Source organism: Trichoderma reesei (assembly GCF_000167675.1).
Source record: "Trichoderma reesei QM6a unplaced genomic scaffold TRIREscaffold_1, whole genome shotgun sequence".
Classification (NCBI taxonomy): Eukaryota; Fungi; Ascomycota; class Sordariomycetes; order Hypocreales; family Hypocreaceae; genus Trichoderma; species Trichoderma reesei.
The window spans coordinates 855,248-866,632 of record NW_006711148.1 but is presented as its reverse complement, the minus strand read 5'-3'; the positions used below and the strand labels follow the sequence as shown (position 1 = coordinate 866,632).

The window sequence follows — 11,385 nt, the reverse complement described above, 5'->3', positions numbered from 1 at the left end:
CTCCTCTCACTCTCGTTCAAATCTACTTCCTCATCCGTTCTTTTCCCTTCCTCCATCAATCTGCGAATACGCCTTACACCACCACCCCATTATCGACGACACATCACAGTCCAGCTCAGCCTCCGGTCAACCCAGCACTAGACCTTCATCCCGTGCCACCACTTACACCAAACGCCCTCCCATCCACCTCATCTCACCCTCTGCGGTGCTTATCATCTGACCGTCGATACCACTGCTATATTTGGCCCTTTTAAGCTACTCAGCAGTCGACGCTCTGCTCCTGTCAACTGAACACCAAGAGTGGATAACAGCAAATCTGCCCGACGAATCGATCTGCAGCATCCTTCCATCTTCCGGGTCCTGTCGATCAATCTTCACCCTCTCTACGCCGGTGTGACCTCCCGTCATTCTTCAGCCCAAGTCACGCCTGTCGAGCAAAGCGTCACTCTCTTATTAATCTCGCGCACTCTCCAATACGACGTGTCGCATACACCCGCCTGATTTGGCTGCGCTGCCTGCCGGAGATAAAGCCAGCACAGCGTTCTGTCTGGCTTCCCTGATTTTGGTCGTCTCACGCCTTGGACGGTCCTGGTAGTTTTCCCCCACGCTCTCCGAGCTGCCAGGATAACACCTCGAGTTCGCCCACGCACTTTTTCCCTTGCTCCTCTTCTATCTGCATTCCAAATGCCTCACCAGCGACGCAAGTCCGGCCCTTACACTGCCACCGCATCGACAACAGACGTGCGAAAGGCAGTGACCGCAACACCCGCTCAGTACAAGCGACCAACCATGACTCGACGACACACTCCGTCCGCCGCCCAGAAGTTGGGGCGAGGTGGTCGCGAGACCGACACGGAGATTTGGGACAACGACGAGCGAGAGAGCTTCCCTCAGTACTGGTATGGAAGCCACTCCTGTTGTTTGTGACGCTGCTGAGGCCATGTAACTGACCTTTTGTGTTCCTGCAGCATGATTTGCGAAAAGGAATTCCACACCCACGACGAGCTGGTTCTGTACTGCTCCGATGCGTATGTTTCTCTTCTTGACGACGAACCTTGGAGGAGCTGGGTTGATCACGTCCACTAACACACATGTGTGTAGATGCCGCCGGGTAGACCAAGACTCGTCCGCGCAGGCCAAGTCGGTTCGCAGCTATTACTCCTCTGTCTACGTCAACCAGCGCCGCATCCTGACCGAGTCCTTGGCCGGGTCCGAGCCGCGAGACATTGTGCCACGGGCCTCGCCCTCACGGCCCAGCTCGATGCACTTCACCAACTCTCCGCCGGCTTCACCAGACACCGCGCTCAACTACCACACCTCGGCCATGTCTGCCCTGCGATCCCTCAACGTGAGGCCACCCAGCCCCCCGTCGCCGTCGGGGAGTGGCATCTGGCCCTTCAGCCGCAGCTCAGCTACCAGCCCCAACAACTCGTACACGCGACCATCGGCCAGCCTTCTGTACAGCCACCCGAGCACCCTCGACCTGGCCTACGGGGGCACCTACTCGCACGAGGCAGGGTCTGGGGCCATGGACCGGCCGCTGCCCTCGAGGACCCCAGGCGGCAGCTCGCGGCCAAAGAGCGTCGAGCTTGTCATCCCCATGCTGACTCGGTGATTTCGGACGCAGCCAGGTGGGTGTGCTGGCGGGGGGGTTAATTGTTTGAGGCCCTGAGATGGGACGAAGCGGTTGGCTGCAGTCCCATCCGCCTCGAGCGTCTCTAGCGGCCCCTTTCCCCCCCCTTGCGCACGGCACGCCGGCTAGCAGCAGCTGGGCTCGCAGCGGCCTATCACCAGACTGGCCTGGGAGCGTCGGCCACCGCTGTGGGGGTGGCCAGGCAATAAGACGCAGACGAACAAGGACTGGCGCGTGCAGATGTCGTGATGGGACCTCCGACGCACACCGCGCCTCCGCATTTTGCCAGAATTCTGGCCAAACGGCGCATTGATTCGGACTGCGGGGTTACAGGGGTGCGGATGCCCAGCGGCAAGGGTCTCGCCGTCGACTGGCAGCACGCTGTTGTGCCACCTCCAACCGACTTGAGGTCCTGGTCTCGTCCGGCTCCTTTGCTGTTGCCGAGCCCATTCGCACCACACTCCGCACAACTGTTATTCTTCTATTCTTCCTTTCTTTTTTTTTCCCTTTGGCGTTCTTCAGGGAGATACACACTTACGCACAACAAAAGTTTTGATGTTTTCAACTGTTTTCACTGTTCGATCACTGTCATTAGTGGTCCGGCAGCGAGGGGATTTCGGATCCTTTCCCACTTTGGACGGCTTCAATCTGGGCCCCTCACGGCGCTTTTTCAACATCCCAACTCGAGCTTCTCTTATCAGCCGCTCTTGCTTGTCACCATGCACCGCATAGTGTGACTGCAATCCACCAATCCTGACCCCGGAGCGTTACGTCGCCTCGCTTCGACATCTTGTCGAACTCGACTTGTGGATTCTTTTTCTTTTCCTTTTCTTCACTTCCCTTTTCCTCCTGTTTCTCTTAGTACTTCACAAAGACTGTTATGGCCTCTTGGCACAAGATTATTACACGTCCACTGGGTTAGATATAAAGCACGGCATATGGGTACTTGGATGGTAATTTGATGTTTGGTGGGCAACTGTACATGGGAGTCAACTTATGTATATACTTTATCAAAAGACGGCGATGCATCTCTGGGGACGCGAACAGAACCCATAGATGGCAAGGAAGCAATTGAGAAATCAATGAATAAAGGATAATGTTATTGAACATGGTTAAATTTTCGCTGAAAGGCAGCATTCTGCACAAGTGTGATGGATGTGATTGGTTTGGGTTGCAATCGTCTCGAGTACATCAGCGATGTCGGCGCGTCTTCTGGCCTGAGGATTCAGAATCAAGAGAACCAGCTGATAAGCATGCAAGATGTCAATCTTTTGCTACAGAGCTGTTATCTCTCATACCAATGATACGGACCTTATCTCTCTCTCCTCTTATTTTTTTTTCTTTCCGTTTTTGGTGTGAAGAGGGGAGGGGGATATGTAAGGGGAAATTGGGGTCTGTCTGTATGTATGTGGTGGTGTTAGTAGTAGTATCATTATGTAGGAGAGCTGCGGTGCAGCGTGGCTTGTACTGTACATCATGTGGTGTTACAGAGGGGGGGAAGCTGTGAGAGATGGAAGGGGGACCTGCATGGGATATCGGTGGGATTTTGATGCCTGTGATACGGGACGTACGCATATGGGGGGGGGGGGGGCGAAAGCTTGATGCAGGTCAAGAATACCGTCTCGTACATGATGCTGCTTTTAGGTAGAATCGGATGTGATATCAGTTGGCTTTGCATCAGGCATTGAGACTGTGTACCGATATTGTGTCAGGTTTGCCTGATTTAACACATCCAGCAATGTAGGCAGATGACAAATACCAGTATCACTCTTGCCGTTGTTGAGCTGGCTCTCGAATTCTGATTTCTTCTAAAGAGTCCGTCTTGAAGTGCTGCTCATTACCTAAGGTAAAAGCTGTCATACACAAAATAAGGTAACACCTTGGTTGGTAGGTAGGTAGATAGGTACCTATCTGAAGCCATGGAAACGCAGCACTGCCTAGTCCTCTTCTATCTAGAGTGCACCTGCCTCGGGATGAACAGGAGCCAAAAAACTAGGTACATACCTACCTATAAAGTGCTCTTTGTGTCGTGTCGTGGTGCGCGAGACTGCCTCATGCAACGCCACGCATTGTCTTCGCCCCTTGCGTGCGATATAAAGTAGGTAGACTATTCATAGTATCAACTACCTAGTACTTTAGAAGATAGTATTAAGGACATCAAGACAACTAATTAGGTATACAATGCAACAGATGCCGATACAACAGCATCGCGGCATATAAACATGTGACACAGCGTATCTAGGTAGTCGCACATATAATGCTGTGCAAGTTCATACTCCTCTCTTGCTTAGGTATTTGCTGTTCAAACTCGTACGACGAGTCCCCTTACAGAAATACCTGGTAGAGACTCTTGCGCTTCTCGTCAAGTCATGCAGAAGGGTGCATCTCCGGATCTCCGCCACTCTAATCTATCTTATCCGTGGGGGAGGAGTCTGTTGTTGTCCTGTGTGACATTGTGTCTCCGAAACTCTTTGTCAATAATCTAGTGTCGTATTGTCCCATCTGCTACGGGATATTCACCCAAGGTCCGTTCGAAACAATCTGTTTATGGAGATTTATCCATCCTTTACACACTTTTGTCAGTGACTTGATATAAGCTTCAAACGGTGCCACCGTAAGGCCCAAGGCAAAGTACCTATTATAGATTAGAGAGAGAGAGTTACTCTCCGGCATGGGAAGCTCGTCCGGCAGGCGGAAGCTTCCTCTTCATCGTACGGTAGACATCGTGCGAATGAGGCACAAGACATACGAGATATCTATACCCAACCAGTATACAAGCCAACTCTTCTCAGTGAACATCGAATCTCCACGGCTGTTTCATTTCAAGCTCAATGCATCGCACCGTGCAACATCATCCATATACCAACACTACCATCACTCTTACCTCTCCTCACTTCAAATAACCAAGCATCTCATGTCAATGTAAATTTCCATTCAACCGCCTTCCTATCCTTCTACCTAGAAATCTCACATCCCCTTCAGTAACAAGCCATGATAATAAATGTCAAGAAAAGAACACCCAACAAGAGACACCCCAGACAAAGACATCATATATGGCATAATAGCTAGTTTCAGAAAAACCGCAAACAGCAAACAAAATCAACCATCATAGCCCTCGTCTGGCTTCCGAATCGGCATAACGAGGACAAAAGGGACGCACCTCCCTTGTGTGCCGCTTGCCCTCTCCTCCTCGTCCTTTCACCCCCCCAAGGAGTAACACCACCCTCCTCTGTTTTTTTCTCTCTCTCTTGATGACATGAGACGTGATGGCAGATAAAAATCATTACAGCCCACCCCTAAAACACAAAACTGTTGCTCTTTCCTCCCCCCAATTTTTTCTTTGCTTTTTTTATATCCCGTCTATAGGTCGTGAGCTGGCCATTTCTCCATATCGGCCTCGGTGCTTGGTCGTGTCGTATGCCTGAAGCACGCGCGTCTGGCTCTCGTCGGCCTGCGAAAAGGCATAGCCACGCTGCTTGCGCATACGCTGCACCTGCCGAACCTTGCGGATGGCTTTCTGGAATTGCTCCATCCTGTCATGGCACGTTAGCGCGTGGCTCTCTCTCATATATAGACATGCCTCTATTCAAACCGCAGATGGATTCCTGGGGCAAGAAGAGGGGAGGAGAGGGGCTGTGCTGGGCACGTGTACATACCTAGGCCGGTAGTCCTGAATGTTGTATTTTTGAATCTCCTGAATGTGGTGGTACGTCTGCGGCCAGTACATGCGCTTGGCGTACTTCCAAGCAATATCGCGCGACAGACACAGCAGGGCAAGGACGAATATCTGCAGCCAGAAGACGGGGCTGCTGTACAGCTTGGGGATGACGCCAAAGTACTCGGGGGAAATCTTGACCTTGGGCGCCACAGTGCCGTACACGGCGATGAACACCCACCAGATGACCATGCTGCCCGGGATGGCCATGACATGGTACTTGGTCCAGTTGTTGGTCACCAAGGCCGCCTTGCCCAGCACGGTGAGCAGGACGGAGCCGTACAGGGCGGTTCCCCACACCCAGTGGCCGTCGGTCTGCCCCTGGCCGTCAATCACGTCGCCGTACCAGATGAGCTCGGCAAAGACGTAGAGGAGGAGGGAGTGGTAGATGGCGTTGGCGATCCACTGCGCAAAGACCTTGAGCTTGAAGGCGGAATTCTGCTGGCCCATCATGTACAGCTGGGGGTAGCGATCGAGCAGGCGCGCAGAGATGAACTGGTCCAGAATGCCAATGGCCAGCGGCGGAAGAACGGTGTAGAAGACGTTGTAGAAGGACAACGTCCACGACTCGTAAATGACCTGGCCGGAGAAGACGTTTTGGAACGTGTACCAGAACTGCGTCAGATACAGGGCAATGTTCTTGTAGAACGAAAACAGAATCGTCTTGCTCACGCGCTGGTAACTCCACGCGCCGTGGACAAGCAGCAGCTTCCGGAGGTACCTGAACTGGGCAATGGCCACGTCGGCGCTCCGAGCGGCCTGCAGACCTTCAACACCGCTGATGCCGACGCCAATGTGCGCCGCCTGGATCATGGAGACGTCGTTGGCCCCGTCGCCAATGGCGAGGAGAATCGACTGCTTCTGGTACTTCTTGACGAGCTTGACGACCAGGGCCTTTTGCAGGGGGGACACACGGCAGCAGATGACGGCCTTGCACATGATGGCGAGATCGAGGAAAAGCTTCTCCATGTCCTTCTCGAGCGCATATGTCAGGGACTTGCCGTCAATGACGAGCGCCAGGGACTCCATCTCAATGGTACCGTCGCCTTGCGTCCTGATGGCATCGAGCTTCTTTTGGATGTTATCACGAGTTGCGGCCGACGACTCTTCGTTGACAATCAAGAGCATCATGTCCTCGCTCAGGAGCTTGCAACTCATGCCAATGTTGATGGCCGTTTCCTGTCGGTCTCCTGTCAGAACCCAGACCTTGATGTTGGCTTGCTGCAGCGTGTGGATCGTCTCCGGAACGCCGTCTTGCAGGCGGTCCTCAATGGCAGTAGCTCCCAGGAGGTAAAAGTCGTGTTCAATGATTTCGGCAGCCTTGTCCAGCTCATCGGCTCGGTTGCCGCCCACCGTCGTCGCCGCCGTGTCAAAGATCTGGCGCCATTCGCGGTACTCCTGTTCGGGCACCTCGCGCATGGCCAAGCAGAGCGTCCGCAGCCCCTCCGAGGCGTACTCCTCCAGGTGCCGCAGGGTGATTTCGACGTGGGGGTTCTGATCGTTGAGCCGCTCAAGAATGACGGTGTCGGCACCTTTGCAGTAGACTCGAATCTTTCCGTCCGGGCAGCGGAAGATGGCAGACATTCGCTTGCGCGTCGAGTTGAATTCGCAGACGGCCAGCAGCTCGTATTCCATCTCTCGCCCGTTGGCTTCTATAATGACCGACTTTGGCTTTCGTGCAGTAAACTTGTATCCCATGGTAACCGCTCCGGCCACCAGGGCACCTTCGTCGGGAGAGGCCGCTTGGTACTTGATCTGACCCTTTTCATCCATCTCGGGGATGACCGTGTGGCAGGTTGCGAGCAGCGAAAGGAAATGATCAATCATGCCCGCGGTCGGATGGCCTTGGGTCAGGTTGGCCTGGAGCGCCTTGAAGTCGTAAATAGCCGTCTCTTCGTCGTCGGCGCCGCTCGCTCGGCGGTCCTCGGGAACCTCTTCGGCATACATGATGCCGCCAATCGAGCACTGCTTGAACTCCATCATGTTGCAAGTGAGCGTGCCAGTCTTGTCAGAGAACACGTACTCGACCATGCCAAGCTCCTCGACCAGACTCGACGTTCGGCAAGTGGCCGGCGTATCCGTCTTGTCGTAGTACATGTCGAGGTCGTCGTTGATGAGGATGCCGTGCCAATACTTGACCAATTCCACCGTGACAAAGAGGGAGATGGGGACCAGCGCGGAGAAGAGCACCCAGTACGTGACCATGTCCTTGAAGAACGTCGAGGCCGCAACGCCAGCGCTGTCGATCTTGTCCAGGTAGAGATACGAAAGCGAATCGCCGGTGGCGCCTCGCATCACCAAGTCTCCAATGGTACTGATGACGCTGAGCACCAGCAGCATGCCGACCAGCATGAGCACGAGCCAGTTGAGCTGCCTCTCGACCTTGGTCCGCTTGATCGGCGTCGCGGTCGCGTTTCGCATCAGCTTGGTCTCGTGGCCGGTGAAGACGACGATGCCGTGGATCCAGGGAGTGTTTCTCAGAGTGGCACCTCGGAGAAGCAGCTGCTCAGGGTTCAGTGCCAGCTCCTTTTCTCCTCCTCCGGCTTGCATGATCAGCGTCGCTTCGTACGTGTACAGACTGCTGTTGGGCTGCTCCGACTTGATGCGACCTCCCAGCCGGCTGACTTCGCTGGGGGACACCAGCGTCGACGTCTCGGGGAGGGCCTGCTTGATCTTCAAGTTGGTCTCGCCATCCAGGTTCGCCGTTTCGATATAACAGAGACCCTCGGGCTCGGAACTTGCCAGAAGCACCAGATCGGCGGGGAACGGCTCCTCGGACTCGACCCTAACCACGTCGCCCACGGCCACGGTGTTCCATTTCGTTTCCGTAAACGTCGAGCCGCGCAGGACTCGCGCCTTGGATGTGTTGAGGGCATTGTCCGCCACTCTTCTCCGGTAATCCTCCACCAATTCCTTGCCAGCAGAAACCAGGAGCACAACAGCCAGGGGTCCGATTGTGGTGTACTTGTTGGTGGGCGACAGTCCGGGGATCTGCTGCAACGCGGCCGTGAAGAGGAAGAAGATGTTGGCGACCTTGGAGAACTGCTCAAAGAGGAACTTGGGGAGGAACGTGGCGACGTTGTACTTTGCCGTCGAGATGTGGTTGCCGACGTACTTGTTGGCCGCGTTGGCGGGCGGGTTGTTGAGGTGGATGATTCTCGGGCCCAGGGACGCGGGATCGGGCTTGCCGCGGCCAAAGCCAAACTTGAAGTTGCCCGCCTTCTTGCCCGCGGGCTGCTGGTCCGGCGGCTGCGACGAGCCCGCTATGGGGCCGCCTCGATCGTGGCCCGGCTCCGTCAAGGGGAGGTCCATCTCGGAGTAGCCCTGGCCCATGCCCAGGCGGTGCTTCAGCTTGCCAAAGAGGCCGCCTCCCAGCGACAGCACGCTGTTGCGGGCCCTCGCATTGTCCCTGCCAGCCGACGCCGGCCCCGCGCCCGCCGCGCCGCCGTGCTGGTAGTACATGTCGTCGTCGTCGAAGTCGTCGGCGTAGCGCGGGAAGTTGTCGAGGTCCGACGACTGGCTGAACTGCTGAGCGTGGTACGGGCCCGACGACTGCCCCGACGGCTGCGCTGCCTGCGCCAGGCCGGGGCGCCCTGCTGGGGGATATGACGGCTCGGCGCCGACAAAGTCGTCGTACGACACCGACGGGCGGCTCTGGGGGTCGTTGTCGTGGTCGTGCTCGTAGGCCCGCGCCAGGTCGTCGTCATTGAGGGCCGACCGCTGGCCGGCGTTGTAGACGGGCTGCTCATTGTCCAGGTCGAGCAGCAGGTCGTCGGTGGTCGAGGGCCCGCCATGGCCTCCTATGGGATGTCGTCCAGCCATGCCGGAGGACGAGCAGTGGTTAGGCGGTCGCTGAGGCGGAGGGGCAACGCATGCGGGCTTCGATGAGGGTGGGCCAGCCCGAGAAGCTGTGTGTGTTGTGGTGTTTTTGGATGTTTCGCGGCTGTTTCGCTGCGTCCGTGGGAGGGCTGGAATGTGAAACCGCAGCCGCTCGCGGGTGGATGCGAATGTATTGGATGTCTATAGGTAGAGGTTCCTTAGGTTAGGTATGCAGGAGACGGACTCGCACAGCAGCTCGAGAACGATCGGGGTCGACACCTGGTCTGGTCCCGCGATATCGATAGGGCAGGGCCGCTCGCTGTAGAGTCTGATGCTGTTCCGCTAAAAAAAAGCGTTCGAGAAGGTGTTCCAATCCAATGAAGGTTCCCGTCCCTGCACAGCCTCGTTTCGGCGAGCTGCCGCTAAATCGCTCCCACTCCGTAGCGGGACGCTGTCGAGGCTCAGGCGTTTGGTACGTCAGCACTGTCGGCAGTGAAACAGAGGCGCAGTTGGACCCGACGATTTGAATCTTGGGGGCACGAAAGCTCAGTGCAGTTCTGCGACCAAGGCGCTGATACCCGAGAGGTCCCCCGTAGGGTAATAATTATAGACTGGGAGCACGGATCAATGCCAAACACCTGTAAGCTCAAGTTCTCCAGCGCTCCCCTGGGATGCTGTTTGATTTGATCTGATGCATACGAGCCCGTCTTGAACCCTTGATGACCTGGAAGCTCTCTTGCGCCAAGTGGCCTGAAAGGGGGCCGTCCGGGGTCAACGTCGTCCAAGGGCTCCAGCGCTCTCTCTGCAAGTGCTCTAGCGCATCCATGGATCGCTTGGGGGGATGCCACAGGCTGGACCTCGCCTTGAACTGCACTGATGTGCTGCTGCTGCTCCACTGCTGAGAGGCCTGTTTGGCGGGTCCCCCTGAGCGTTGTCCCTTTTGCGACAAAGTCCCCCACCAGCGAGATTGTGCGAGCATGGTACCTTGCCGAATGCCAGAGCACGGTTGAGGATACTTTGCAGCTGGTCGTTGGGAATTCGGAACAGTATGGCCGCGGAAGCCGTACGGAGTGCCGGGTTTCGCGTTGCCGTTGATGTCAGCCTTGCCACTGCGATTCACCCATCAAACACCAGAAAGTCGAGCATGCGGCCATCAAGCTGAACCACGGACAATAGTATCGAACGCTATCTGACATATTCCTTATCAAATCCATCGATACTCAACCCGACTCAATCAGATAAACCCCCCATTCAGACGCCGCGATGGTGTGCAGCAAGTGTCTGAAGCTCACCAAGAGCACCAAGCTTGCGACTCCAGAGGTCAAGAAGAAGAGCGAAATGTACTACGGCTCGCCAGCCAGCGCAAAGGCAGGCAGCTCCAAATCAGCAACTCTGGGCAACACCGGAGTGTCAAAGGTAAACGAAGACTGCTTCCCGTCATTCCTCGATAATGCTCGCTAACGGGCCTCCAGAGCAAGCTGCTGTCAAAAGCAGCAAAGAATCCATACGCACAGTACTCCAGGTATGTGCACCATCCTACCTACGCAATCGCATTCTCTATATGTGCATTGCGCTTTTGACTGACAGTGGGAATAGTTCGTGCTCAAAGTGCAAAACCAAAATCACTCAAGGCCATTCCTATTGCCAGAAGTGTGCCTACCAGACGGACTGTGAGTCTCTCCGCCTTTTCCCCCTTCACATGAACACCCAAGCTCACATTAGCACACAGCATGTCCCATGTGTGGAAAGCCAAACAAAAAGTCCACCTCCAAGGCACCGACTGTTGATGCTTACAAAAACACTCTGAAGTGAAATGACTCGCCAGGAATGAATCAATTAATGGACTCTTGAAGGTACTAAAGCAGAAGGGGCGCGAAGCAGTGAACGGAATCTCCCCAAAGCGGCGTGTGTGTGTATGTGCGTGTGGCCACAAAGCAACAGCATGTTTGTTCAACACCAGCAACGCCCAAGAAACGCGGCACACGATCCCCAACACCTTGGAGACATGTTGGAGGCAGAGTCACGAAGAAATGTTTACTTGATACCTGTCAACCTCGAAACGATATGGACGGCACAACTAGATTCTACGGGAACTATATTCAGGGGTATACGGTCATAGCTCAACATGTACAAAAGGGAGTTACAGCAAGCTGCTACCAGATGTCTAGCAAATGCTGAGATCCAAGCAAGTCGGGGGTTTCCTTATGTTAGCCCAATT

The 11,385-nt window shown here is 55.2% G+C and overlaps 3 protein-coding genes across 3 annotated transcripts; 2 read left to right on the top strand and 1 right to left on the bottom strand.

Moving 5' to 3' along the window:
- Positions 1 to 684: 684 nt before the first annotated feature.
- Positions 685 to 1,615, top strand: TRIREDRAFT_102607 (uncharacterized protein; the record flags this gene model as incomplete). The annotated part of the gene is made up of 3 exons (XM_006961543.1): positions 685 to 899; positions 969 to 1,028; positions 1,102 to 1,615. The coding sequence occupies 3 exons, from the start codon at positions 685 to 687 to the stop codon at positions 1,613 to 1,615; spliced, it is 789 nt and encodes a 262-aa protein (XP_006961605.1).
- Positions 1,616 to 4,732: 3,117 nt separating this feature from the next.
- On the bottom strand, positions 4,733 to 9,179 carry TRIREDRAFT_43831 (uncharacterized protein). The gene is made up of 2 exons (XM_006961006.1): positions 5,290 to 9,179; positions 4,733 to 5,166 (listed from the first exon to the last, which is right to left on the bottom strand). The coding sequence occupies exons 1-2, from the start codon at positions 9,168 to 9,170 to the stop codon at positions 4,983 to 4,985; spliced, it is 4,065 nt and encodes a 1,354-aa protein (XP_006961068.1). The 5' UTR covers positions 9,171 to 9,179; the 3' UTR covers positions 4,733 to 4,982.
- Positions 9,180 to 10,430: 1,251 nt separating this feature from the next.
- On the top strand, positions 10,431 to 10,979 carry TRIREDRAFT_71284 (Hypothetical protein; the record flags this gene model as incomplete). The annotated part of the gene is made up of 4 exons (XM_006961542.2): positions 10,431 to 10,583; positions 10,640 to 10,689; positions 10,755 to 10,837; positions 10,897 to 10,979. 4 exons carry the CDS (start codon positions 10,431 to 10,433, stop codon positions 10,977 to 10,979), a joined length of 369 nt encoding a protein of 122 aa, XP_006961604.1.
- Positions 10,980 to 11,385: the final 406 nt, after the last annotated feature.

Excerpts from the sequence above, each read along its gene's own strand:
- TRIREDRAFT_43831 (XM_006961006.1), bottom strand. The coding sequence starts at position 9,170 with ATGGCTGGACGACATCCCATAGGAGGCCATGGCGGGCCCTCGACCACC. Across the intron at positions 5,167-5,289 it reads ATTCAGGACTACCGGCCTAG|GATGGAGCAATTCCAGAAAG; the intron begins GTATGTACACGT and ends GTGCCATGACAG.